The sequence below is a fragment of the Oncorhynchus kisutch genome, unplaced genomic scaffold, assembly GCF_002021735.2.
Source record: "Oncorhynchus kisutch isolate 150728-3 unplaced genomic scaffold, Okis_V2 Okis04b-Okis11a_hom, whole genome shotgun sequence".
Taxonomy (NCBI): Eukaryota; Metazoa; Chordata; class Actinopteri; order Salmoniformes; family Salmonidae; genus Oncorhynchus; species Oncorhynchus kisutch.
The window spans coordinates 10,805,848-10,829,878 of record NW_022261981.1 but is presented as its reverse complement, the minus strand read 5'-3'; the positions used below and the strand labels follow the sequence as shown (position 1 = coordinate 10,829,878).

Genomic DNA, 24,031 nt, shown 5'->3' with positions numbered 1-24,031 from the left:
ATATACAGTAGAGAGGCTATATACAGTAGAGAGGCTATATACAGTAGAGGGGCTATATACAGTAGAGAGGCTATATACAGTAGAGGCTATATACAGTAGAGAGACTATATACAGTAGAGAGGTTATATACAGTAGAGAGACTATATACAGTAGAGGCTATATACAGTAGAGAGGCTATATACAGTAGAGGGGCTATATACAGTAGAGAGGCTATATACAGTAGAGAGGTTATATACAGTAGAGAGGTTATATACAGTAGAGAGGCTATATACAGTAGAGGCTATATACAGTAGAGAGGCTATATACAGTAGAGAGGCTATATACAGTAGAGAGGCTATATACAGTAGAGAGGCTATATACAGTAGAGAGGTTATATACAGTAGAGAGGCTATACACAGTAGAGAGGCTATATACAGTAGAGAGGCTATATACAGTAGAGAGGCTATATACAGTAGAGAGGCTATATACAGTAGAGAGGTTATATACAGTAGAGAGGCTATATACAGTAGAGAGGCTATATACAGTAGAGAGGCTATATACAGTAGAGAGCTATATACGTAGACAGGCTATATACAGTAGAGAGGTTATATACAGTAGAGAGGCTATATACAGTAGAGAGGCTATATACAGTAGAGAGGCTATATACAGTAGAGAGGTTATATACAGTAGAGGCTATATACAGTAGAGAAGCTATATACAGTAGAGAGGTTATATACAGTAGAGGCTATATACAGTAGAGAGGTTATATACAGTAGAGAGGTTATATACAGTAGAGGCTATATACAGTAGAGAGGCTATATACAGTAGAGAGGTTATATACAGTAGAGGTTATATACAGTAGAGAGGTTATATACAGTAGAGGCTATATACAGTAGAGGGGCTATATACAGTAGAGAGGCTATATACAGTAGAGTGGCTATATACAGTAGAGGGGTTATATACAGTAGAGGCTATATACAGTAGAGAGGCTGTATACAGTAGACAGGCTATATACAGTAGAGAGGCTATATACAGTAGAGAGGCTATATACAGTAGAGAGGCTATATACAGTAGAGAGGCTATATACAGTAGAGAGGCTATATACAGTAGAGAGGCTATACACAGTAGAGAGGCTATACACAGTAGAGAGGCTATATACAGTAGAGAGGCTATATACAGTAGAGAGGCTATATACAGTAGAGGGGCTACATACAGTAGAGAGGCTATATACAGTAGAGGCTATATACAGTAGAGAGGCTATATACAGTAGAGGGGCTACATACAGTAGAGAGGCTATATACAGTAGAGAGGCTATATACAGTAGAGAGGCTATATACAGTAGAGAGGCTATATACATTAGAGGCTATATACAGTAGAGAGGCTATATACAGTAGAGGGGCTACATACAGTAGAGAGACTATATACAGTAGAGGCTATACACAGTAGAGGCTATATACAGTAGAGAGGCAATATACAGTAGAGAGGCTATATACATTAGAGAGGCTATATACAGTAGAGAGGCTACATACAGTAGAGAGGCTATATACAGTAGAGAGGCTATATACAGTAGAGAGGCTATATACAGTAGAGAGGCTATACACAGTAGAGAGGCTATACACAGTAGAGAGGCTATATACAGTAGAGAGGCTATATACAGTAGAGGCTATATACAGTAGAGAGGCTATATACAGTAGAGAGGCTACATACAGTAGAGAGGCTATATACAGTAGAGGCTATATACAGTAGAGGCTATATACAGTAGAGAGGCTATATACAGTAGAGAGGTTATATACAGTAGAGGGGCTATATACAGTAGAGAGGCTATATACAGTAGAGAGGCTATATACAGTAGAGGCTATATACAGTAGAGAGGCTATATACAGTAGAGGCTATATACAGTAGAGGCTATATACAGTAGAGAGGCTGTATACAGTAGAGAGGCTATATACAGTAGAGAGGCTATATACAGTAGACAGGCTATATACAGTAGAGAGGCTACATACAGTAGAGGGGCTATAACAGTAGAGGCTATATACAGTAGAGGCTATATACAGTAGTGACTATATACAGTAGAGGCTATATACAGTAGTGACTATATACAGTAGAGGCTATATACAGTAGAGAGGCTATAACAGTAGAGGCTATATACAGTAGAGGCTATATACAGTAGTGACTATATACAGTAGAGGCTATATACAGTAGCGAGGCTATATACAGTAGAGGATATATACAGTAGAGAGGCTATATACAGTAGAGAGGTAATATACAGTAGAGAGGCTATATACAGTAGAGAGGCTATATACAGTAGAGAGGCTATATACAGTAGAGGCTATATACAGTAGAGAGGCTATATACAGTAGAGGCTATATACAGTAGAGGCTATATACAGTAGAGAGGCTGTATACAGTAGAGAGACTATATACAGTAGAGAGGCTATATACAGTAGACAGGCTATATACAGTAGAGAGGCTATATACAGTAGAGAGGCTATATACAGTAGAGAGGCTATATACAGTAGAGAGGCTATACACAGTAGAGAGGCTATATACAGTAGAGAGGCTATATACAGTAGAGGGACTATATACAGTAGAGGTTATATACAGTAGAGAGGCTATATACAGTAGAGAGGCTACATACAGACACTGGTAAGTCAGGCAGATTGAGGTAGTATGTACATGTAGATATGGTTAAAGTGACTATGCATATATGATGAACAGAGAGTAGCAGTAGCGTAAGTGACACATGTTGGGTTGTTTGGGCTCCGTACTCCAGCACTTTGGACTCGAAATGATACAATTACTATGAGGTTAAAGTGCAGCCTGTCAGCTTTAATTTCCATATCAGGTGAGAAAGTGACAGAGGCTTAAATATCATACCTCCCCAAAATGCCATATCCTCTGTTATTGTAATGTTGAGAGGTTAGCATGTCTTGGGGGCATGCTAACCTCGCTTGTTATTGTAATGGTGAGGGGTTAGCATGTCTTGGAGGTATGCTAACCTCGCTTGTTATTGTAATGACGAGAGGTTAGCATGTCTTGGGGGTATGCTAACCTCCCCTGTTATTGTAATGATGAGAGGTTAACATGTCTTGGAGGTATGCTAACCTCCCCTGTTATTGTAATGATGAGAGGTTAGCATGTCTTGGAGGTATGCTAACCTCCCCTGTTATTATAATGATGAGAGGTTAGCATGTCTTGGAGGTATGCTAACCTCCCTTGTTATTGTAATGGTGAGAGGTTAGCATGTCTTGGAGGTATGCTAACCTCCCCTGTTATTATAATGATGAGAGGTTAGCATGTCTTGGAGGTATGCTAACCTCCCTTGTTATTGTAATGATGAGAGGTTAGCATGTCTTGGGGGTATGCTAACCTCCCCTGCTATTGTAATGATGAGAGGTTAGCATGTCTTGGAGGTATGCTAACCTCCATTGTTATTGTAATGATGAGATGTTAGCATTTCTTGGAGGTATGCTAACCTCCCTTGTTATTGTAATGATGAGAGGTTAGCGAAGAGAAGCAACACAGACTGGTTACCGGACAGGAGATGACCTTCGTCTCTCTGAGAAGCTAGAGTCTTTCACGTTCACCTGATGAACTATTTCTGACCCGTGAGACTAATGGGAACCCTGGGCTCCCTTAGGTGGTCCTGCCATTGGTCGACCAGTACTTCAAGAATCACCGCCTCTACTTCCTGTCCACGGCCATCCGACCAATCAGCAGCGGTGGCCACGCCTCTAATAAGGAGAAGGAGATGGTGACAAGGTGAGAGATTATACATAGATTCGCATGTCCAATGCATTGCTTCAGTCTCTGTAGTACAATATTAATACATGGAATGGGATTGGTGCTGTGGGATTGTTTAACGTGCTCTTTGACGAGGTCGGGTTTCAGATGTTTTCAGAAGATGGGCAGGGGACTCTGTTGTCTTAGTTTTAGGGGGAAGCTAGTTCCCCCTTTGGGGGTGCCAGGAGCACAGTGTTGTTTTGAAACCCTGGACTGTAGCTCTAGTCCTGACACAATGTTGCTTTGAAACCCTGGACTGTAGCTCTAGTCCTGACACTGTTGTTTTGAAACCCTGGACTGTAGCTCTAGTCCTGACACAGTGTTGCTTTGAAACCCTGGACTGTAGCTCTAGTCCTGACACTGTTGTTTTGAAACCCTGGACTGTAGCTCTGTAGATGTGTAAATCTGAGTGATTCAGACATCACTCGCTCATATAAAGCAGACTATTCTTCTTCAAGTTGCGTCACTTGATTATCTTGTCTTTGTTTCCTCTCTTTCCTCTTACGTTTTCTTCATCTTCTCTTTAGTCTGTTCTGCAAACTGGGACTTCTTGTCAGACACAGGATATCATTGTTTGGTAAGAAGGCTGTGAAAAGTGTGCTTCTAAGGATAGTGTGGACATTTGGGATGTTTCCCAAATGACTCCCTATTCCCTATGTAGTGCACTACTTTTGACCAAATCCCTATGCACTATAAAGGGTGCCATTTGGAACACCCCCTATAGTTTAATGCTGGGTCTAATACCCCAAACCCTGTTCCCAGCTCCTACCCCTGTTCCCAGCTCCTACCCCTTGTCCCAGCTCCTATCCCTGGTTCCCTACCCCTGGTCCCAGCTCCTACCCCTGGTTCCAGCTCCTACCCCTGGCCCCAGCACCTACCCCTGGTCCCAGCTCCTAACCCTGGTTTCAGCTCCTATCCCTGACCCCCAGCTCCTAACCCTGTTCCCAGCTCCTAACCCTGGCCCCAGCTCCTACCCCTGGCCCCAGCTCCTACCCCTGGCCCCAGCTCCAACCCCTGATTCCAGATCTTACCCCTGGTCCCAGCTCCTACCCCTGGTCCCAGCTCTTGGTCCCAGCTCTTACCCCTGGTTCCAGCTCCTACCCCTGACCCCCAGCTCCTAACCCTAGACCCAGCTCCTACCCTTGGCCCTAGCTCCTACCCCTGGTCCCAGCTCCTACCCCTGGTTCCAGCTCCTACCCCTGGTCCCAGCTCCTAACCATGGTCCCAGCTCCTATCCCTGGTCCCAGCTCCTACCCCTGGTCCCAGAGCCTACCCCTGGCCCCAGCTCCTACCCATGGCCCCAGCTCCTACCCCTGGTTCCAGATCTTACCCATGGTGCCAGCTCCTACCCCAGGTCCCAGCTCCAGCTCTTGGTTCCAGATCCTACCCCAGGTCCCAGCTCCTACCCCTGGTCCCAGCTCCTACCCCTGGACCCCAGCCCCTACCCCTGGTCCCCAGCTCCTACCCCTGACCCCCAGCGCCTACCCCTGGTCCCAGCTCCTACCCCTGGGCCCAGCTCCTACCCCTTGGACCCAGCTCCTACCCCTTGGGCCCAGCTCCTACCCCTTGGTCCCAGCTCCAGCTCTTGGTCCCAGCTCCAGGTCTTGGTCCCAGCTCTTAGTCTCAGCTCCTACCCCTGGTCCCAGCTCCTACCCCTAGCCAGCTCCAGCTCTTGGGCTCAGCTCCTTCCCCTGTCCCCAGACCTACCCCTGGCCCCAGCTCCTACCCCTGGTTCCGGCTCCTTCCCCTGGTCCCAGCTCCTACCCCTGATTCCCGACTCCTACCCCTGGTTTCAGCTCCTACCCCTGGCCCCAGCTCCTACCCCTGGTTCCAGCTCCTTTCCTTGGCCCCAGCTCCTACCCCTGGTCCCAGGTCTTGGTCCCAGCTCCTAACCCTGGTCCCATCTCCTACCCCTGGTCCCAGAACCTAACCCTGGTCCCAGCTCCTACCCCTGGCCCAAGCTCCTACCCATGGCCCCAGCTCCTACCCCTGGTTCCAAATCTTACCCCTGGTGCCAGCTCCTACCCCTGGTCCCAGCTCCAGCTCTTGGTCCCAGCTCCTACCCCTGATCCCCAGCTCCTACCCCTGGCCCCAGCTCCTACCCCTGGTTCCAGCTCCTTTCCTTGGCCCCAGCTCCTACCCCTGGTCCCAGGTCTTGGTCCCAGCTCCTAACCCTGGTCCCATCTCCTACCCCTGGTCCCAGCTCCTAACCCTGGTCCCAGCTCCTACCCCTGGTCCCAGCTCCTACCCCTGGCCCCAGCTCCTACCCCTGGCCCCAGCTCCTACCCATGGACCCAGCTCCAACCCCTGATTCCAGATCTTACCCCTGGTCCCAGCTCCTACCCCTGGTCCCAGCTCTTGGTCCCAGCTCTTACCCCTGGTTCCAGCTCCTACCCCTGAACCCCAGCTCCTAACCCTAGACCCAGCTCCTACCCTTGGCCCCAGCTCCTACCCCTGGTCCCAGCTCCTACCCCTGGTTTCAGCTCCTACCCCTGGTCCCAGCTCCTAACCATGGTCCCAGCTCCTATCCCTGGTCCCAGCTCCTACCCCTGGTCCCAGCTCCTACCCCTGGTCCCAGAGCCTACCCCTGGCCCCAGCTCCTACCCATGGCCCCAGCTCCTACCCCTGGTTCCAGATCTTACCCATGGTGCCAGCTCCTACCCCAGGTCCCAGCTCCAGCTCTTGGTTCCAGATCCTACCCCAGGTCCCAGCTCCTACCCCTGGTCCCAGCTCCTACCCCTGGACCCCAGCTCCTACCCCTGGTCCCCAGCTCCTACCCCTGACCCCCAGCGCCTACCCCTGGTCCCAGCTCCTACCCTTGGGCCCAGCTCCTACCCCTTGGGCCCAGCTCCTACCCCTTGGTCCCAGCTCCAGCTCTTGGTCCCAGCTCCAGGTCTTGGTCCCAGCTCTTAGTCTCAGCTCCTACCCCTGGTCCCAGCTCCTACCCCTAGCCAGCTCCAGCTCTTGGGCTCAGCTCCTTCCCCTGTCCCCAGACCTACCCCTGGCCCCAGCTCCTACCCCTGGTTCCGGCTCCTTCCCCTGGTCCCAGCTCCTACCCCTGACTCCCGACTCCTACCCCTGGTTTCAGCTCCTACCCCTGGCCCCAGCTCCTACCCCTGGTTCCAGCTCCTTTCCTTGGCCCCAGCTCCTACCCCTGGTCCCAGGTCTTGGTCCCAGCTCCTAACCCTGGTCCCATCTCCTACCCCTGGTCCCAGCTCCTAACCCTGGTCCCAGCTCCTACCCCTGGTCCCAGCTCCTACCCCTGGCCCCAGCTCCTACCCCTGGCCCCAGCTCCTACCCCTGGTTCCAAATCTTACCCCTGGTGCCAGCTCCTACCCCTGGTCCCAGCTCCAGCTCTTGGTACCAGCTCCTACCCCTGATCCCCAGCTCCTACCCCTGGCCCCAGCTCCTAACCCTGGTCCCATCTCCTACCCCTGGTCCCATCTCCTACCCCTGGTCCCAGCTCCTACCCCTGGCCCCAGCTCCTACCCCTGGCCCCAGCTCCTACCCATGGACCCAGCTCCAACCCCTGATTCCAGATCTTACCCCTGGTCCCAGCTCCTACCCCTGGTCCCAGCTCTTGGTCCCAGCTCTTACCCCTGGTTCCAGCTCCTACCCCTGAACCCCAGCTCCTAACCCTAGACCCAGCTCCTACACTTGGCCCCAGCTCCTACCCCTGGTTTCAGCTCCTACCCCTGGTCCCAGCTCCTAACCATGGTCCCAGCTCCTATCCCTGGTCCCAGCTCCTACCCCTGGTCCCAGCTCCTACCCCTGGTCCCAGAGCCTACCCCTGGCCCCAGCTCCTACCCATGGCCCCAGCTCCTACCCCTGGTTCCAGATCTTACCCATGGTGCCAGCTCCTACCCCAGGTCCCAGCTCCAGCTCTTGGTTCCAGATCCTACCCCAGGTCCCAGCTCCTACCCCTGGTCCCAGCTCCTACCCCTGGACCCCAGCATCCTACCCCTGGTCCCCAGCTCCTACCCCTGACCCCCAGCGCCTACCCCTGGTCCCAGCTCCTACCCTTGGGCCCAGCTCCTACCCCTTGGGCCCAGCTCCTACCCCTTGGTCCCAGCTCCAGCTCTTGGTCCCAGCTCCAGGTCTTGGTCCCAGCTCTTAGTCTCAGCTCCTACCCCTGGTCCCAGCTCCTACCCCTAGCCAGCTCCAGCTCTTGGGCTCAGCTCCTTCCCCTGTCCCCAGACCTACCCCTGGCCCCAGCTCCTACCCCTGGTTCCGGCTCCTTCCCCTGGTCCCAGCTCCTACCCCTGACTCCCGACTCCTACCCCTGGTTTCAGCTCCTACCCCTGGCCCCAGCTCCTACCCCTGGTTCCAGCTCCTTTCCTTGGCCCCAGCTCCTACCCCTGGTCCCAGGTCTTGGTCCCAGCTCCTAACCCTGGTCCCATCTCCTACCCCTGGTCCCAGCTCCTAACCCTGGTCCCAGCTCCTACCCCTGGTCCCAGCTCCTACCCCTGGCCCAAGCTCCTACCCATGGCCCCAGCTCCTACCCCTGGTTCCAAATCTTACCCCTGGTGCCAGCTCCTACCCCTGGTCCCAGCTCCAGCTCTTGGTCCCAGCTCCTACCCCTGATCCCCAGCTCCAGCCCCTGGTGCCATCTCCTACCCCTGGTCCCAGCTCCAGCTCTTGGTCCCAGCTCCTAACCCTGGTCCCAGCTCCTACCCAAGGTCCCAGCTCCTACCCCAGGTCCCAGCTCCTACCACTGGTCCCAGCACCTACAACTGGTCCCAGCTCCTACCCCTGGGCCCAGCTCCTACCCCTTGGTCCCAGCTCCAGCTCTTGGTCCCAGCTCCAGCTCTTGGTCTCAGCTCCAGCTCTTGGTCCCAGCTCCTACCCCTGGCCCCAGCTCCTACCCCTGGTCCCAGCTCCTACCCCTGGTCCCAGCTCCTACCCCTGGTCCCAGCTCCTACCGCTGGTTCCAGCTCCAGCTCTTGGGCCCAGCTCCTACCCCTGGCCCCAGATCCTACCCCTGGCCCCAGCTCCTACTCTTGGCCCCACCTCCTACCCCTGGCCCCAGCTCCTACCCCAGGTCCCAGCTCCTACCTCTTGTCCCAGCTCCTTCCCCTGGTCCCAGCTCCTACCCCTGACCCCCAGCTCCTACCCCTGCCCCCTACCCCTGTTTCCAGCTCCTACCCCTGGTCCCAGCTCCTACCCCTGCCCCCTACCCCTGGCCCCAGCTCCTACCCCTGGTCCCAGCTCCTACCCCTGTTTCCAGCCCCTACCCCTGGTCCCAGCACCTACCCCTGCCCCCTACCCCTGGTCCCAGCTCCTACCCCTGACCCCCAGCTCCTACCCCTGCCCCCTACCCCTGGCCCCAGCTCCTACCCCTGACCCCCAGCTCCTACCCCTGGTTCCAGCTCCTACCCCTGCCCCCTACCCCTGTTTCCAGCTCCTACCCCTGGTCCCAGCTCCTACCCCCACCCCCTACCCCTGGCCCCAGCTCCTACCCCTGACCCCCAGCTCCTACCCCTGCCCCCTACCCCTGTTTCCAGCTCCTACCCCTGGTCCCAGCTCCTACCCCTGGCCCCAGCTCCTACCCCTGACCCCCAGCTCCTACCCCTGACCCCCAGCTCCTACCCCTGGTTCCAGCTCCTACCCCTGCCCCTACCCCTGTTTCCAGCTCCTCCCCCTGACCCCCAGCTCCTCCCCCTGTCCCCAGCTCCTCCCCCTGTTTCCAGCTCCTACCCCTGTCCCCTACCCCTGGCCCCATCTCCTACCCCTGTCCCCAGCTCCTACCCCTGTCCCCAGCTCCTACCCCTGTCCCCAGCTCCTCTCTATAGGCACTTAAAATACTGCAGATGCCTGTGAAGCATGCAACGTTTTCTAAGCCGATTAGACAGAATGCTCTGGCTATGCATGGGAGTAAAGTGTAGTTCCTGTGCTGTTTGTCATGTTTGAAAGCCCCAATCCATTTAATAACACGCTGAGTAAAGCTGTTATCACCTATTTCAGTGATTTATTTCCTCTTTAAATGCTCACTCATAGACATTCATTTGGTCAAATAAATGAAACAATTCAAACTAACCTGGTGTTAGAAAACTTTTCTGAATTGGTAAACACATCAACACTTCCCCCCCTTGCTATGTCATTACCTTTTCAAACTGCTTCTCGAGGACCCCCCCCCCCCCCCCCCCCAAACGTTTCACTTTGTAAATACATGGATCTGTTGGGGGGGGTCCCCGGGTTTGGGGGGGGTGTCCCCCGGTTTGAAAAGCCCTGCCTTAGGTCTAGGTTACTGGTGTTTTATATTGGAAGTGTGTGATCTGTCCATCTAAACCTACATGAGTGTGGTCTTCAGTAGTATCAGTACACTGGACTCTGTGGTTCTGTCTCAGCTCTACACTGGACTCTGTGGTTCTGTATCCATGCATGTCTCAGCTCTACACTGGACCCTGTGGTTCTGTGGTTCTGTATCCATGCATGTCTCAGCTCTACACTGGACTCTGTGGTTCTGTATCCATGCATGTCTCAGCTCTACACTGGACTCTGTGGTTCTGTATCCATGCATGTCTCAGCTCTACACTGGACTCTGTGGTTCCGTATCCATGCTTGCCTCAGCTCGTCTATATGCTGTGGTTCCGTATCCATGCTTTTCTCAGCTCGTCTATATGCTGTGGTTCCGTATCCATGCTTGTCTCAGCTCGTCTATATGCCGTGGTGCTACAGGACTACTCATGCTGTAACACTGCCTCATGTCTCCACACAGGAAGCCATGCTACCTCCATAGTCAACTGTCTTCACATACTGGGCCAGACACTGGACGCCAGGTGAGTGACAACATGAACCCTATTCATATAGAAGTCATATTGAGTGTGTTTGGATCCCCATTAGCTGATGTCATGATGTGGTAAAAGTTGTTTTTCTCAACATGTTGTTTCACCATTACCCTCTGGGTTTAGAATCCAGCCATCTCTCAACATGTTGTTGCACCATTACCCACCTGATTTAGAATCCAGCCATCTCTCAACATGTTGTTGCACCATTACCCTCTGGATTTAGAATCCAGCCATCTCTTAACATGTTGTTTCACCATTACCCTCTGGGTTTAGAATCCAGCCATCTCTCAACATGTTGTTTCACCATTACCCTCTGGGTTTAGAATCCAGCCCCGATACTGTGAGAATCCAGCCATCTCTCAACATGTTGTTTCACCATTACCCTCTGGGTTTAGAATCCAGCCATCTCTCAACATGTTGTGCCACCATTACCCACCAGATTTAGAATCCAGCCATCTCTCAACATGTTGTTGCACCATTACCCTCTGGGTTTAGAATCCAGCCATCTCTCAACATGTTGTCTGCATCCCCACAACCTGTGCATTTGAGAAAGCTTGGTGTGATAGTGAGTTAATGGTTGCTTTGGTATCTCCATTCATAATAATCTGTGCCATTAAGCAGACGATTTTATCCTGAACCACCTCGTGTGTGTGTGTGTGTGTGTGTATACATTTTAACTATGGGTGGCCCCGGGATTCGAACCCACAATCCTGGCGGTACCAGTGCCGTTCTCTACCAACTGATCGTAATATAATCCGTGTCTGTTCTCCAGGACGGTGATGAAGACGGGTCTGGAGACGGTGAAGGCGGCGTTGAGGGCGTTCTTCGACAACGCAGCAGAGGACTTAGAGAAGACTTTAGAGAACCTGAAACAGGGCCAGTTCACTCACAGTCACTCCCAGCCCAAAGGAGTCACCCAGATCATTAACTACACCAGCGTAGCCCTGCTCCCTGTCCTCTCCTCCCTGTTCGAACACATCGGGCAGAACCTCTTTGGGGAAGACCTCATATGTATGCATACCAGTAGATCAATTCACATTTGGATCATTTGTTTTTTTGCTGAACAAAACCTGATATAGGGGCAATTCCACCAAAGCCTGATGAGAGCTTGTAGCACCACCGATTGGCCAATGATGAAACTGCACTTACCTGTTGCTCAAACATGAGACAAGCCCTCATTAGGCATTGTTAATTAAAAAGGCCATCCCTGTATCTCACGAGACCAATCCTCTTTAGTCATTGTTAATTAAATAGGCCATCCCTGTATCTCACGAGACCAGTCCTCATTAGGCATTGTTAAATGAAAAGGCCATCCCTGTATCTCACACAAGACAAGGCCTCATTAGGCATTGTTAATTAAAAAGGCTATCCCTGTATCTCACGAGACCAGTCCTCATTAGGCATTGTTAATTAAAAAGGCCATCCCTGTATCTCACAAAAGACAAGCCCTCATTAGGTCTGTACTGTAGGTCCTCTGTGTAAGGACACCGTCCTGTAAAGGTCATACTGTAGGTCCTCTGTGTAAGGACACCGTCCTGTAAAGGTCATACTGTAGGTCCTCTGTGTAAGGACACCGTCCTGTAAAGGTCATACTGTAGGTCCTCTGTGTAAGGACACCATCCTGTGAAGGTCATACTGTAGTTCCTCTGTGTAAGGAGACTTCCCTTGTTGTCTTCACAGTGGATGATGTCCAGGTGGCCTGTTATAGGATCCTCAACAGCCTGTATAGTCTTGGTACCAACAACAGCATCTACGTAGAAAGGTAACGTCAAAATGAAATGCAATGTGAACACGATGATTCCTTAAGAGGAAGTCAATCACACAGTCAACTCGAGGTCATTTAGTAAGTTCACCATTCTGTGATTCTCACTGTTGAACATCGTAACAGTGTTCAACACAACGCTCTTTTCGTCATCATTCGATCTGATCCGTTATCATTCGATCTGATCCGTTATCATTTGATCTGATTCGTCATCGTTCGATCTGATCCGTCATCATTTCATCTGATCCGTTATCATTCGATCTGATCCGTCATCATTTTATCTGATCCGTTATCATTTGATCTGATTCGTCATCGTTCGATCTGATCCGTCATCATTTCATCTGATCCGTTATCATTTGATCTGATCCGCCATCATTTTATCTGATCCGTTATCATTCTGTCTGATCCGTTATCATTTGATCTGATCCGTTATCATTCGATCTGATCCATTATCATTTGATCTGATCCGTTATCATTCGATCTGATCCGTTATCATTCGATCTGATCCTTTATCATTTGATCTGATTCGTCATCATTCGATCTGATCCGTTATCATTCGATCTGATCCATTATCATTTGATCTGATCCGTTATCATTCGGTCTGATCCGTTATCATTCGGTCTGATCCGTTATCATTTGATCTGATCAGTCAACGGCAATTTTTTTTCTAAAGTCATCTGGTATCATTTCATTTCAACCCAATAAGCAAAAAAATTTAACCGTACCAATCTTCATGTTAAACTACTTTTACAAATGTCAAAATGAATTCAATGTGAATATGATGATTAAGAGGAAGATAGGGTCTCTTGGAACTGATCAGCTACCCAGCTGGTTGAAATGGATTCAAAATATATCATCCAACCAGTTACGCCATTCATGTCCATTACAGAAATGTAATTATGGGTTCAAGCAGAGAAGCTGGGTGAGACCCTATTGTATTTAATTAGGGGTTCGAGCAGAGAAGCTGGGTGAAACCCTATTGTATTTAATTAGGGGTTCGAGCAGAGAAGCTGGGTGAAACCCTATTGTATTTAATTAGGGGTTCGAGCAGAGAAGCTGGGTGAAACCCTATTGTATTTAATTAGGGGTTCAAGCAGAGAAGCTGGGTGAAACCCTATTGTATTTAATTAGGGGTTCGAGCAGAGAAGTTGGGTGAGACCCTATTGTATTTAATTATGGGGTTCGAGCAGAGAAGCTGGGTGAAACCCTATTGTATTTAATTAGGGGTTCAAGCAGAGAAGCTGGGTGAAACCCTATTGTATTTAATTAGGGGTTCGAGCAGAGAAGTTGGGTGAGACCCTATTGTATTTAATTATGGGGTTCGAGCAGAGAAGCTGGGTTAAACCCTATTGTATTTAATTATGGGGTTCGAGCAGAGAAGCTGGATGAGACCCTATTGTATTTAATTATGGGATTCGAGCAGAGAAGCTGGGTGAGACCCTATTGTCTTTAATTAGGGGTTCAAGTAGAGAAGCTGGGTGAAACCCTATTGTCTTTAATTATGGGGTGTGAGCAGAGAAGCTGGGTGAAACCCTATTGTCTTTAATTAGGGGCCATGGAGCCAAACCGCTATGGAGCCAAACAGCTATGGAGCCAAACAGCTATGGAGCCAAACAGCCAAACGGCCATGGAGCCAAACGGCCATGGAGCCAAACAGCCAAACAGCCATGGAGCCAAACGGCCATGGAGCCAAACGGCTATGGAGCCAAGGAGCCAAGGAGCCAAACAGCCTAACGGCCATGGAGTCAAACGGCCATGGAGCCAAACAGCCTAACGGCCATGGAGCCAAAAGGCCATGGGAGCCAAACAGCCACGATAGCCAAACAGCCTAACGGCCATGGAGCCAAACAGCCTAACGGCCATGGAGCCAAACAGCCTGACGGCCATGGAGCCAAAAGGCCATGGAGCCAAACAGCCATGGAGCCAAACGGCCATGGAGCCAAACGGCTATGGAGCCAAACAGCCATGGAGCCAAACAGCCATGGAGCCAAACAGCCTAACGGCCATGGAGTCAGACAGCCATGGAACCAAACAGCCTAACGGCCATGGAGCCAAAAGGCCATGGAGCCAAACAGCCACGATAGGCAAACAGCCTAACGGCCATGGAGCCAAACAGCCATGGAGCCAAAAGGCCATGGAGCCAAAAGGCCATGGAGCCAAACGGCCATGGAGCCAAACCGCCATGGAGCCAAAAGGCCATGGAGCCAAACAGCCATGGAGCCAAACATCCAAACAGCCATGGAGCCAAACAGCCATGGAGCCAAACAGCCATGGAGCCAAACGGCCATGGAGCCAAACAGCTATGGAGCCAAGGAGCCAAACAGCCTAACGGCCATGGAGTCAAACGGCTATGGATCCAAACAGCCTAACGGCCATGGAGCCAAACAGCCATGGAGCCTAACGGCCATGGAGCCAAACGGCCATGGAGCCAAACGGCCATGGAGCCAAAAGGCCATGGAGCCTAACGGCCATGGAGCCAAAAGGCCATGGAGCCTAACGGCCATGGAGCCAAAAGACCATGGAGCCTAACGGCCATGGAGCCAAACTGCCATGGAGCCAAAAGGCCATGGAGCCAAACAGCCATGGAGCCAAACAGCCATGGAGCCAAACATCCAAACAGCCATGGAGCCAAACGGCCATGGAGCCAAACATCCAAACAGCCATGGAGCCAACGGCCATGGAGCCAAAAGGCCATGGAGCCTAACGGCCATGGAGCCTAACGGCCATGGAGCCAAAAGCCATGGAGCCAAAAGGCCATGGAGCCAAACAGCCATGGAGCCTAACGGCCATGGAGCCAAAAGCCATGGAGCCAAAAGGCCATGGAGCCAAACGGCCATGGAGCCTAACGGCCATGGAGCCAAACGGCCATGGAGCCAAACGGCCATGGAGCCAAACGGCCATGGAGCCAAAAGGCCATGGAGCCTAACGGCCATGGAGCCTAACGGCCATGGAGCCTAACGGCCATGGAGCTAAAAGCCATGGAGCCAAAAGGCCATGGAGCCAAACAGCCATGGAGCCTAACGGCCATGGAGCCAAACGGCCATGGAGCCAAACGGCCATGGAGCCAAAAGGCCATGGAGCCTAACGGCCATGGAGCCAAAAGGCCATGGAGCCTAACGGCCATGGAGCCAAAAGACCATGGAGCCTAACGGCCATGGAGCCAAACTGCCATGGAGCCAAAAGGCCATGGAGCCAAACAGCCATGGAGCCAAACAGCCATGGAGCCAAACATCCAAACAGCCATGGAGCCAAACGGCCATGGAGCCAAACATCCAAACAGCCATGGAGCCAACGGCCATGGAGCCAAAAGGCCATGGAGCCTAACGGCCATGGAGCCTAACGGCCATGGAGCCAAAAGCCATGGAGCCAAAAGGCCATGGAGCCAAACAGCCATGGAGCCTAACGGCCATGGAGCCAAAAGCCATGGAGCCAAAAGGCCATGGAGCCAAACGGCCATGGAGCCTAACGGCCATGGAGCCAAACGGCCATGGAGCCAAACGGCCATGGAGCCAAACGGCCATGGAGCCAAAAGGCCATGGAGCCTAACGGCCATGGAGCCTAACGGCCATGGAGCCTAACGGCCATGGAGCTAAAAGCCATGGAGCCAAAAGGCCATGGAGCCAAACAGCCATGGAGCCTAACGGCCATGGAGCCAAACGGCCATGGAGCCAAACGGCCATGGAGCCTAACGGCCATGGAGCCAAAAGGCCATGGAGCCTAACGGCCATGGAGTCAAAAGGCCATGGAGCCTAACGGCCATGGAGCCAAAAGGCCATGGAGCCTAACGGCCATGGAGCCAAACGGCCATGGAGCCAAAAGGCCATGGAGCCAAACAGCCATGGAGCCAAACAGCCATGGAGCCAAACATCCAAACAGCCATGGAGCCATGGAGCCAAACGGCCATGGAGCCAAACATCCAAACAGCCATGGAGCCAACGGCCATGGAGCCAAACATCCAAACAGCCATGGAGCCAAACAGCCATGGAGCCAAACATCCAAACAGCCATGGAGCCAAACAGCCATGGAGCCAAACATCCAAACGGCCATGGAGCCAAACAGCCATGGAGCCAAACAGCCATGGAGCCATGGAGCCAAACATCCAAACAGCCATGGAGCCAAACAGCCATGGAGCCAAACAGCCATGGAGCCAAACAGCCATGGAGACAAACATCCAAACAGCCATGGAGCCAAACAGCCATGGAGCCAAACAGCCATGGAGACAAACATCCAAACAGCCATGGAGCCAAACAGTCTAATAGTTAGTCTTTCTAACTATTTCTATTTACATCCTCAATTTCTGCAAGATGCCAAAACGTTGGACATAACAGGACAGGCCAGTGGATTCCCTCTGGGGGGGAGTTTTCTCTAAACCAATGCTTATGACACATCCAGAACCAGCCATAGAGCCTGCTGGATAATCTAGTAACAAAAACCTCCGTAACAACCGACAACATGCTAGATAAGGTTAGCGCGCTAGCTACACTGACAGCTGTCAACCGATAACATGCTAGATAAGGTTAGCGTGCTAGCTACACTGACAGCTGTCAGTGAACAACATGCTAGATAAGGTTAGCACGCTAGCTACACTGACAGCTGTCAGTGAACAACATGCTAGATAATGTTAGCGCGCTAGCTACACTGACAGCTGTCAACCGACAACATGCTAGATAAGGTTAGCGTGCTAGCTACACTGACAGCTGACAGTGAACAACATGCTAGATAAGGTTAGCGCGCTAGCTACACTGACAGCTGTCAACCGATAACATGCTAGATAAGGTTAGCGCGCTAGCTACACTGACAGCTGTCAACCGATAACATGCTAGATAAGGTTAGCGCGCTAGCTACACTGACAGCTGTTAACCGATAACATGCTAGATAAGGTTAGCGCGCTAGCTACACTGACAGCTGTCAGTGAACAACATGCTAGATAAGGTTAGCGCGCTAGCTACACTGACAGCTGTCAACCGATAACATGCTAGATAAGGTTAGCGCGCTAGCTACACTGACAGCTGTCAGTGAACAACATGCTAGATAAGGTTAGCGTGCTAGCTACACTGACAGCTGTCAACCGATAACATGCTAGATAAGGTTAGCGCGCTAGCTACACTGACAGCTGTCAACCGACAACATGCTAGATAAGGTTAGCGCACTAGCTACACTGACAGCTCTCAACCGACAACATGCTAGATAAGGTTAGCGCGCTAGCTACACTGACAGCTGTCATCCGATAACATGCTAGATAAGGTTAGCGTGCTAGCTACACTGACAGCTGTCAGTGAACAACATGCTAGATAAGGTTAGCGCGCTAGCTACACTGACAGCTGTCAACCGATAACATGCTAGATAAGGTTAGCGCGCTAGCTACACTGACAGCTGTCAACCGACAACATGCTAGATAAGGTTAGCGTGCTAGCTACACTGACAGCTGACAGTGAACAACATGCTAGATAAGGTTAGCGCGCTAGCTACACTGACAGCTGTCAACCGATAACATGCTAGATAAGGTTAGCGCGCTAGCTACACTGACAGCTGTCAACCGATAACATGCTAGATAAGGTTAGCGCGCTAGCTACACTGACAGCTGTTAACCGATAACATGCTAGATAAGGTTAGCGCGCTAGCTACACTGACAGCTGTCAGTGAACAACATGCTAGATAAGGTTAGCGCGCTAGCTACACTGACAGCTGTCAACCGATAACATGCTAGATAAGGTTAGCGTGCTAGCTACACTGACAGCTGTCAGTGAACAACATGCTAGATAAGGTTAGCGCGCTAGCTACACTGACAGCTGTCAACCGATAACATGCTAGATAAGGTTAGCGCGCTAGCTACACTGACAGCTGTCAACCGACAACATGCTAGATAAGGTTAGCGCACTAGCTACACTGACAGCTCTCAACCGACAACATGCTAGATAAGGTTAGCGCGCTAGCTACACTGCCAGCTGTCAACCGATAACATGCTAGATAAGGTTAGCGCGCCAGCTACACTGACAGCTGTCAGTGAACAACAGGCTAGATAAGGTTAGCGCGCTAGCTACACTGACAGGTGTCAGTGAACAACATGCTAGATAAGGTTAGCGCGCCAGCTACACTGACAGCTGTCAACCGATAACATGCTAGATAAGGTTAGCGCGCTAGCTACACTGACAGCTGTCAAACGACAACATGCTAGATAAGGTTAGCGCGCTAGCTACACTGACAGCTGTCAGTGAACAACAAAATGTTAATGTTGATCAACGCCACGTGGAAATTCCCACTCCCAATTGGTGAATATACAGGACCAGTCAGAAGTTTGGACACACCTACTGATTCTAGGGTTTTTCTTCATATTTACTGGTTGAAAGAGTGTGCAAAGCTGTCATCGAAGCAAAGGGTTGCTGCTTTAAAGAATCTAAAATATATTCTGATTTGTTTAAATAAGGATCCGCCCCCTTTCCCCCCAATTTCTCCTAAAATGACATACCCAAATCTAACTACCTGTAGCTCAGGCCACGAAGCAAGGATATGCATATTCTTGGTACCATTTGAAAGGAAACACTTTGAAGTTTGTGGAAATGTGAAATGAATGTAGGAGAATATAACACATTAGATCTGGTAAAAGATAATACAAATAAGTAAAAACAACTGTTTTTTTTTTGCATCATCATCATCTTTGAAATGCAAGAGACAGGCCATAATGTATTTTTCCAGCCCAGGTATAATTTAGATGTTGGCCACTAGATGGCAGCACTGTATGTGCAAAGGTTTAGACTGATCCAATGAACCATTGTATTTATGTTCAAAATTTTGCGTCAAGACTGCCCAAATGTGCCTAATTGCTTTACTAATACATTTCAAGTTCATAACTGTGCACCCTCCTCAAACAATGGCATGGTATTATTTCACTAATAGCTACTGGAAATTAGACAGTGCAGTTAGATTAACAAGAATTGAATCTTTCTGCCCATATCAGATATGTCTATGTCCTGGGAAATGTTCTTGCTAATCACATTAGCCTACGTTAGTTCAACCTCATGCTAATCACGTTAGCTCCACCGTGGACGGGACACTGATCCTGCAGTTTTAACACTTTTTTGGTTACTACATGATTCCATTACAACCTCATGCCAATCACATTAGCCTACGTTAGTTCAACCTCATGCTAATCACATTAGCCTACGTTAGTTCAACCTCATGCTAATCACATTAGCCTACGTTAGTTCAACCTCATGCTAATCACATTAGCCTACGTTAGTTCAACCTCATGCTAATCACATTAGCCTACGTTAGTTCAACCTCATGCTAATCACATTAGCCTACGTTAGTTCAACCTCATGCTAATCACATTAGCCTACGTTAGTTCAACCTCATGCTAATCACATTAGCCTACGTTAGTTCAACCTCATGCTAATCACATTAGCCTACGTTAGCTCCACCGTGGACGGGACACTGATCCTGCAGTTTTAACACTTTTTTGGTTACTACATGATTCCATATGTGTTATTTCATAGTTCGATGTCTTATTCTGTCTTATTCTACAATGTAGAAAATGGTAAAAATAAAGATAAACCCTGGAATGAGTAGGTGTGTCCAAACTTTTGACTGGTACTGTAGATAAGTAGCCTTCATCATTCTTCTGAGGTGGAACCTAAATATGCCTTTCCTGTCTTGAACAGGAAATGACATCAAAATAGTGGTGGCTACTTCCTCTGGGGTGTTACTTTAAGGTCCTCCATTTAGAATTGAGTGAAAAACACTCCAAATGCTTTACTCCTCTGAATGACCTGTACAACACCTGATATACGGTATCCATGGACCAAGATCTCACAAATTATGTTTTTCCAGGCTAGCATGTCAAACAACAGGCTAGCATGTCAAACAACAGGCTAGCATGTCAAACAACATGGTAGCATGTCAAACAACAGGCTAGCATGTCAAACAACAGGCTAGCATGTCAAACAACAGGCTAGCATGTCAAACAACAGGCTAGCATGTCAAACAACAGGCTAGCATGTCAAACAACAGGCTAGCATGTCAAACAACAGGCTAGCATGTCAAACAACATGGTCGCTACTGACCAATAAACATTATATATGCTGAGGTCATTTTTAATGTTTTTTCACGTTTTCTCAAACGTGACACTGGAAGTATGATAGATAATGACAATCTAAAAGTGTCCTGTCTAGAACCTTCTACAGACTATGTTGACACCACATTTCATACATTTACAACAACCATAGTTTGGTCTGTGGCTCATTTGAATATTGCATTAAGTCTAGTAAAGGATGTGACTGGGTTAAACCAGTTATTCTGAAGAAGGAGTGTCTTCCTGAACATGAGCTGTCCCTCACTTTTCCTCCTCCTCCTCCTCCTCCTCCTCCTCCCCCTTCCTCCCCTACCTCCTCCTCCTCCTGCCCCTTCCTCCTCTTCCTCCTTCCTCCCCCTACCTCCTCCTCTTCCTGCCCCTTCCTCCTCCTCCTCTTCTTTCTTCCTCCCCTACCTCCTCCTTATCCTCCCCCCACCTCCTCCTCCTCCTGCCCCTTCCTCCGCTTCCTCCTTCCTCCCCCTACCTCCTCCTCTTCCTGCCCCTTCCTCCTCCTCCTCTTCTTTCTTCCTCCCCTACCTCCTCCTTATCCTCCCCCTTCCTCCTCCTCCTCCCCCTTCCTCCTCTTCCTCCTTCCTCCCCCTACCACCTCCTCCTCCTTCCTCCCCCTACCACCTCCTCCTCATACCTCCTCCTACCTCCTCCTTCTCCTCCCCCTACCTCCTCCTTCCTCCCCCTACCTTCTCCTTCTCCTCCCCCTACCTCCTCCTTCCTCCCCCTACCTCCTCCTTATCCTCCCCCTTCCTCCTCTTCCTCCTTCCTCCTCCTACCTCCTCCTTCTCCTCCCCCTACCTCCTCCTTCCTCCCCCTACCTTCTCCTTCTCCTCCCCCTACCTCCTCCTTCCTCCCCCTACCTCCTCCTTCTCCTCCCCCTACCTACTCCTTCTCCTCCCCTTCCTCCTCTTCCTTCCTACTCCTTCTCCTCCCCTACCTCCTCCTTCTTCCTCTTCTTTCTTCCTCCCATACCTCCTCCTTATCCTCCCCCTTCCTCCTCCTCCTTCTCTTCCCCTTCCTCCTCCTCCCCTACCTCCTCCTTCTTCTCCTGCCCCTTCCTCTGCTTCCTCCCCCTACCTCCTCCACCTCCCCCTACCTCATCCTTCTCCTCCCCTTCCACCTCTTCCTTCTTCCTCCCCCTCCCTCCTCTTCCTCCTTCCTCCCCCTACCTCCTCCTCCTGCCCCTTCCTCCTCTTCCTCCTTCCTCCCCCTACCTCCCCCCTCCTCCTCTTCCTCCTTCCTCCTCCTCCTCTTCCTTCCTCCTCTTCCTCCTGCAGGCAGCGCCCAGCCCTAGGTGAATGTCTTGCAGCGTTCTCGGGGGCGTTCCCTGTGGCCTTCCTGGAACCAGAGCTCAACCAGTTCAACAACTACTCCATCTACATTACTAAGGGCTCCCGGGACAGAACAGGTACTGTTGCAAACTGTCCTTCAGGTGTTTTAGAATCAAAGACAGGATCAGTTTGGATGGAGAGATAGAGAGAAGCTTGGCATAAATGTTGCAAACTGAATTGAGGAATGACTGCATACAGTCTTTATGTCTCTCTCACTATCACCTTTTATCTCTCTGTCTCTTACTCCCTCTCTCCCTCCACCCTCTCTCTCCCTCTCTCTGCCTCTCTCTCCCTCTACCCTCTCTCTCCCTCTCTCCCTTTACCCTCTCTCTCTGCCTCTCTCTCCCTCTACCCTCTTTCTTTCTTTCTCTCTCTCTCTCCCTCCACCCTGTCTCTCTCCCTCTCACCCTCCACCCTCTTTCTTTATCTCTCTCTACCTCTCTTTTCCTCCCTCTCTCTATTTCCCTCTCTCTATTTCCCTCTCTCTCTCTCTCTCTCTCTCTCTCCCTCCACCCTCTCTCCATTTCTCTCTCTCTCTCCCTTCCTTTCCCCTCTCTCTCTATCTCCCTCCACCCTCTCTTTCTTTCTCTCTCTCTCTCTCCCACCACCCTCTCTCTCTCTCTCCCTCCATCCTCTCTCCCTCCCTCCACCCTCTCTCTCTCTCCCTCCGCCCTCTCTTCCTTTCTCTCTCTACCTCTCTTTTCCTCCCTCTCTCCATTTCCCTCTCTCGCTCTCTCTCTCTCTCTCTCTCTCTCTCTCTCCCTTCCTTCCTTCCTTCCCTATCTCTCTCTCCCTCCACCCTCTCATTCTTTCTCTCTCTCCATTTCCCTCTCTCTCTCTCCCTCCACCCTCTCTCTCTCTCCCTCCACCCTCTCTCTCCCTCCTCCCTCTCTCCATTTCCCTCTCTCTCTCCTCTCTTCCCCACTGCTTCCACAGCTCTAGATCTGCCCTTCCAGGTAGGGGAGATGTGTCCAGTCATCCCGTCCCTGGAGAAGTCTCTGGAGGAGATCATGGATCTGGCTGAGTCCGGCCTGCACTACACGCAGATGCCTCACGTTATGGAGGTAGGAGACTGGTGGTAACAGGAGACTGGTGGTTTATTAACAGGAGACTGGTGGTTTATTAACAGGAGACTGGTGGGTTATTAACAGGAGACTGGTGGGTTATTAACAGGAGACTGGTGGTTTATTAACAGGAGACTGGTGGTTTATTAACAGGAGACTGGTTTATTACCAGGAGACTGGTTTATTACCAGGAGACTGGTGGGTTATTAACAGGAGACTGGTGGGTTATTAACAGGAGACTGGTGGGTTATTAACAGGAGACTGGTGGGTTATTAACAGGAGACTGGTGGGTTATTAACAGGAGACTGGTGGGTTATTAACAGGAGACTGGTGGTTTATTAACAGGAGACTGGTGGGTTATTAACAGGAGACTGGTGGGTTATTAACAGGAGACTGGTGGGTTATTAACAGGAGACTGGTGGTTTATTAACAGGAGACTGGTGGGTTATTAACAGGAGACTGGTGGTTTATTACCAGGAGACTGGTGGGTTATTAACAGGAGACTGGTGGGTTATTAACAGGAGACTGGTGGTTTATTAACAGGAGACTGGTGGGTTATTAACAGGAGACTGGTGGGTTATTAACAGGACACTCTGTCCATACTGCCAACCCCCAGGGCTTACCATGCCCATACTGCCACCCCCAGGGCTTACCATGCCCATACTGCCAACTCCCATCGCTTACCATGCCCATACTGCCAACTCCCAGCGCTTATCATGCCCTTCCTGCCATAACCCAGGGCTTACCATGCCCATACTGCCAACTCCCAGCGCTTATCATGCCCATTCTGCCAAAACCCAGGGCTTACCATGCCCATACTGCCAACCCCCATGGCTTACCATGCCCATACTGCCAACCCCCATGGCTTACCATGCCCATACTGCCAACCCCCAGGGCTTACCATGCCCATACTGCCAACCCTCTATATGGCACAGGGATACCTGGGAAAAAGGAGTGTGGTCCTAGGTGAGCCACCATTCTGCCAGTTCCACACAGAAGCATAATACATCAATTCACAGGTTCTTAATCCCTTATTTTGATAGTGAATTCATAATCACCTTATCAGAGGTAATATTTCATAATATCAGATTCTAAATGGAGCAAAACAATAAATATAGCACACATAGAGAAAATGGTTATTTGGCCACGACGTACCACTGTATTCTGTTGGGGACACGAAACCATTACCACTAACCACTAGATGGAGCCAAAGGTCAATATATTGTCTGTAAGGGTCCATTAATG

The 24,031-nt window shown here is 50.5% G+C and overlaps 1 protein-coding gene across 4 annotated transcripts in view; it reads left to right on the top strand.

Annotated features, from left to right (window-relative positions):
- Positions 1–24,031, top strand: part of LOC109876547 (ryanodine receptor 2) — a 276,342-nt gene that overhangs the window by 138,660 nt on the left and 113,651 nt on the right. For all 4 annotated transcript variants that reach the window (XM_031813092.1, XM_031813093.1, XM_031813094.1 and 1 more), the window contains 7 exons: positions 3,619–3,740; positions 4,289–4,338; positions 10,480–10,540; positions 11,322–11,560; positions 12,230–12,311; positions 21,669–21,799; positions 22,659–22,786. In XM_031813092.1, coding sequence (XP_031668952.1) covers positions 3,619–3,740; positions 4,289–4,338; positions 10,480–10,540; positions 11,322–11,560; positions 12,230–12,311; positions 21,669–21,799; positions 22,659–22,786 — 813 coding nt within the window. The remainder of the gene's footprint in view (positions 1–3,618; positions 3,741–4,288; positions 4,339–10,479; positions 10,541–11,321; positions 11,561–12,229; positions 12,312–21,668; positions 21,800–22,658; positions 22,787–24,031) is intronic.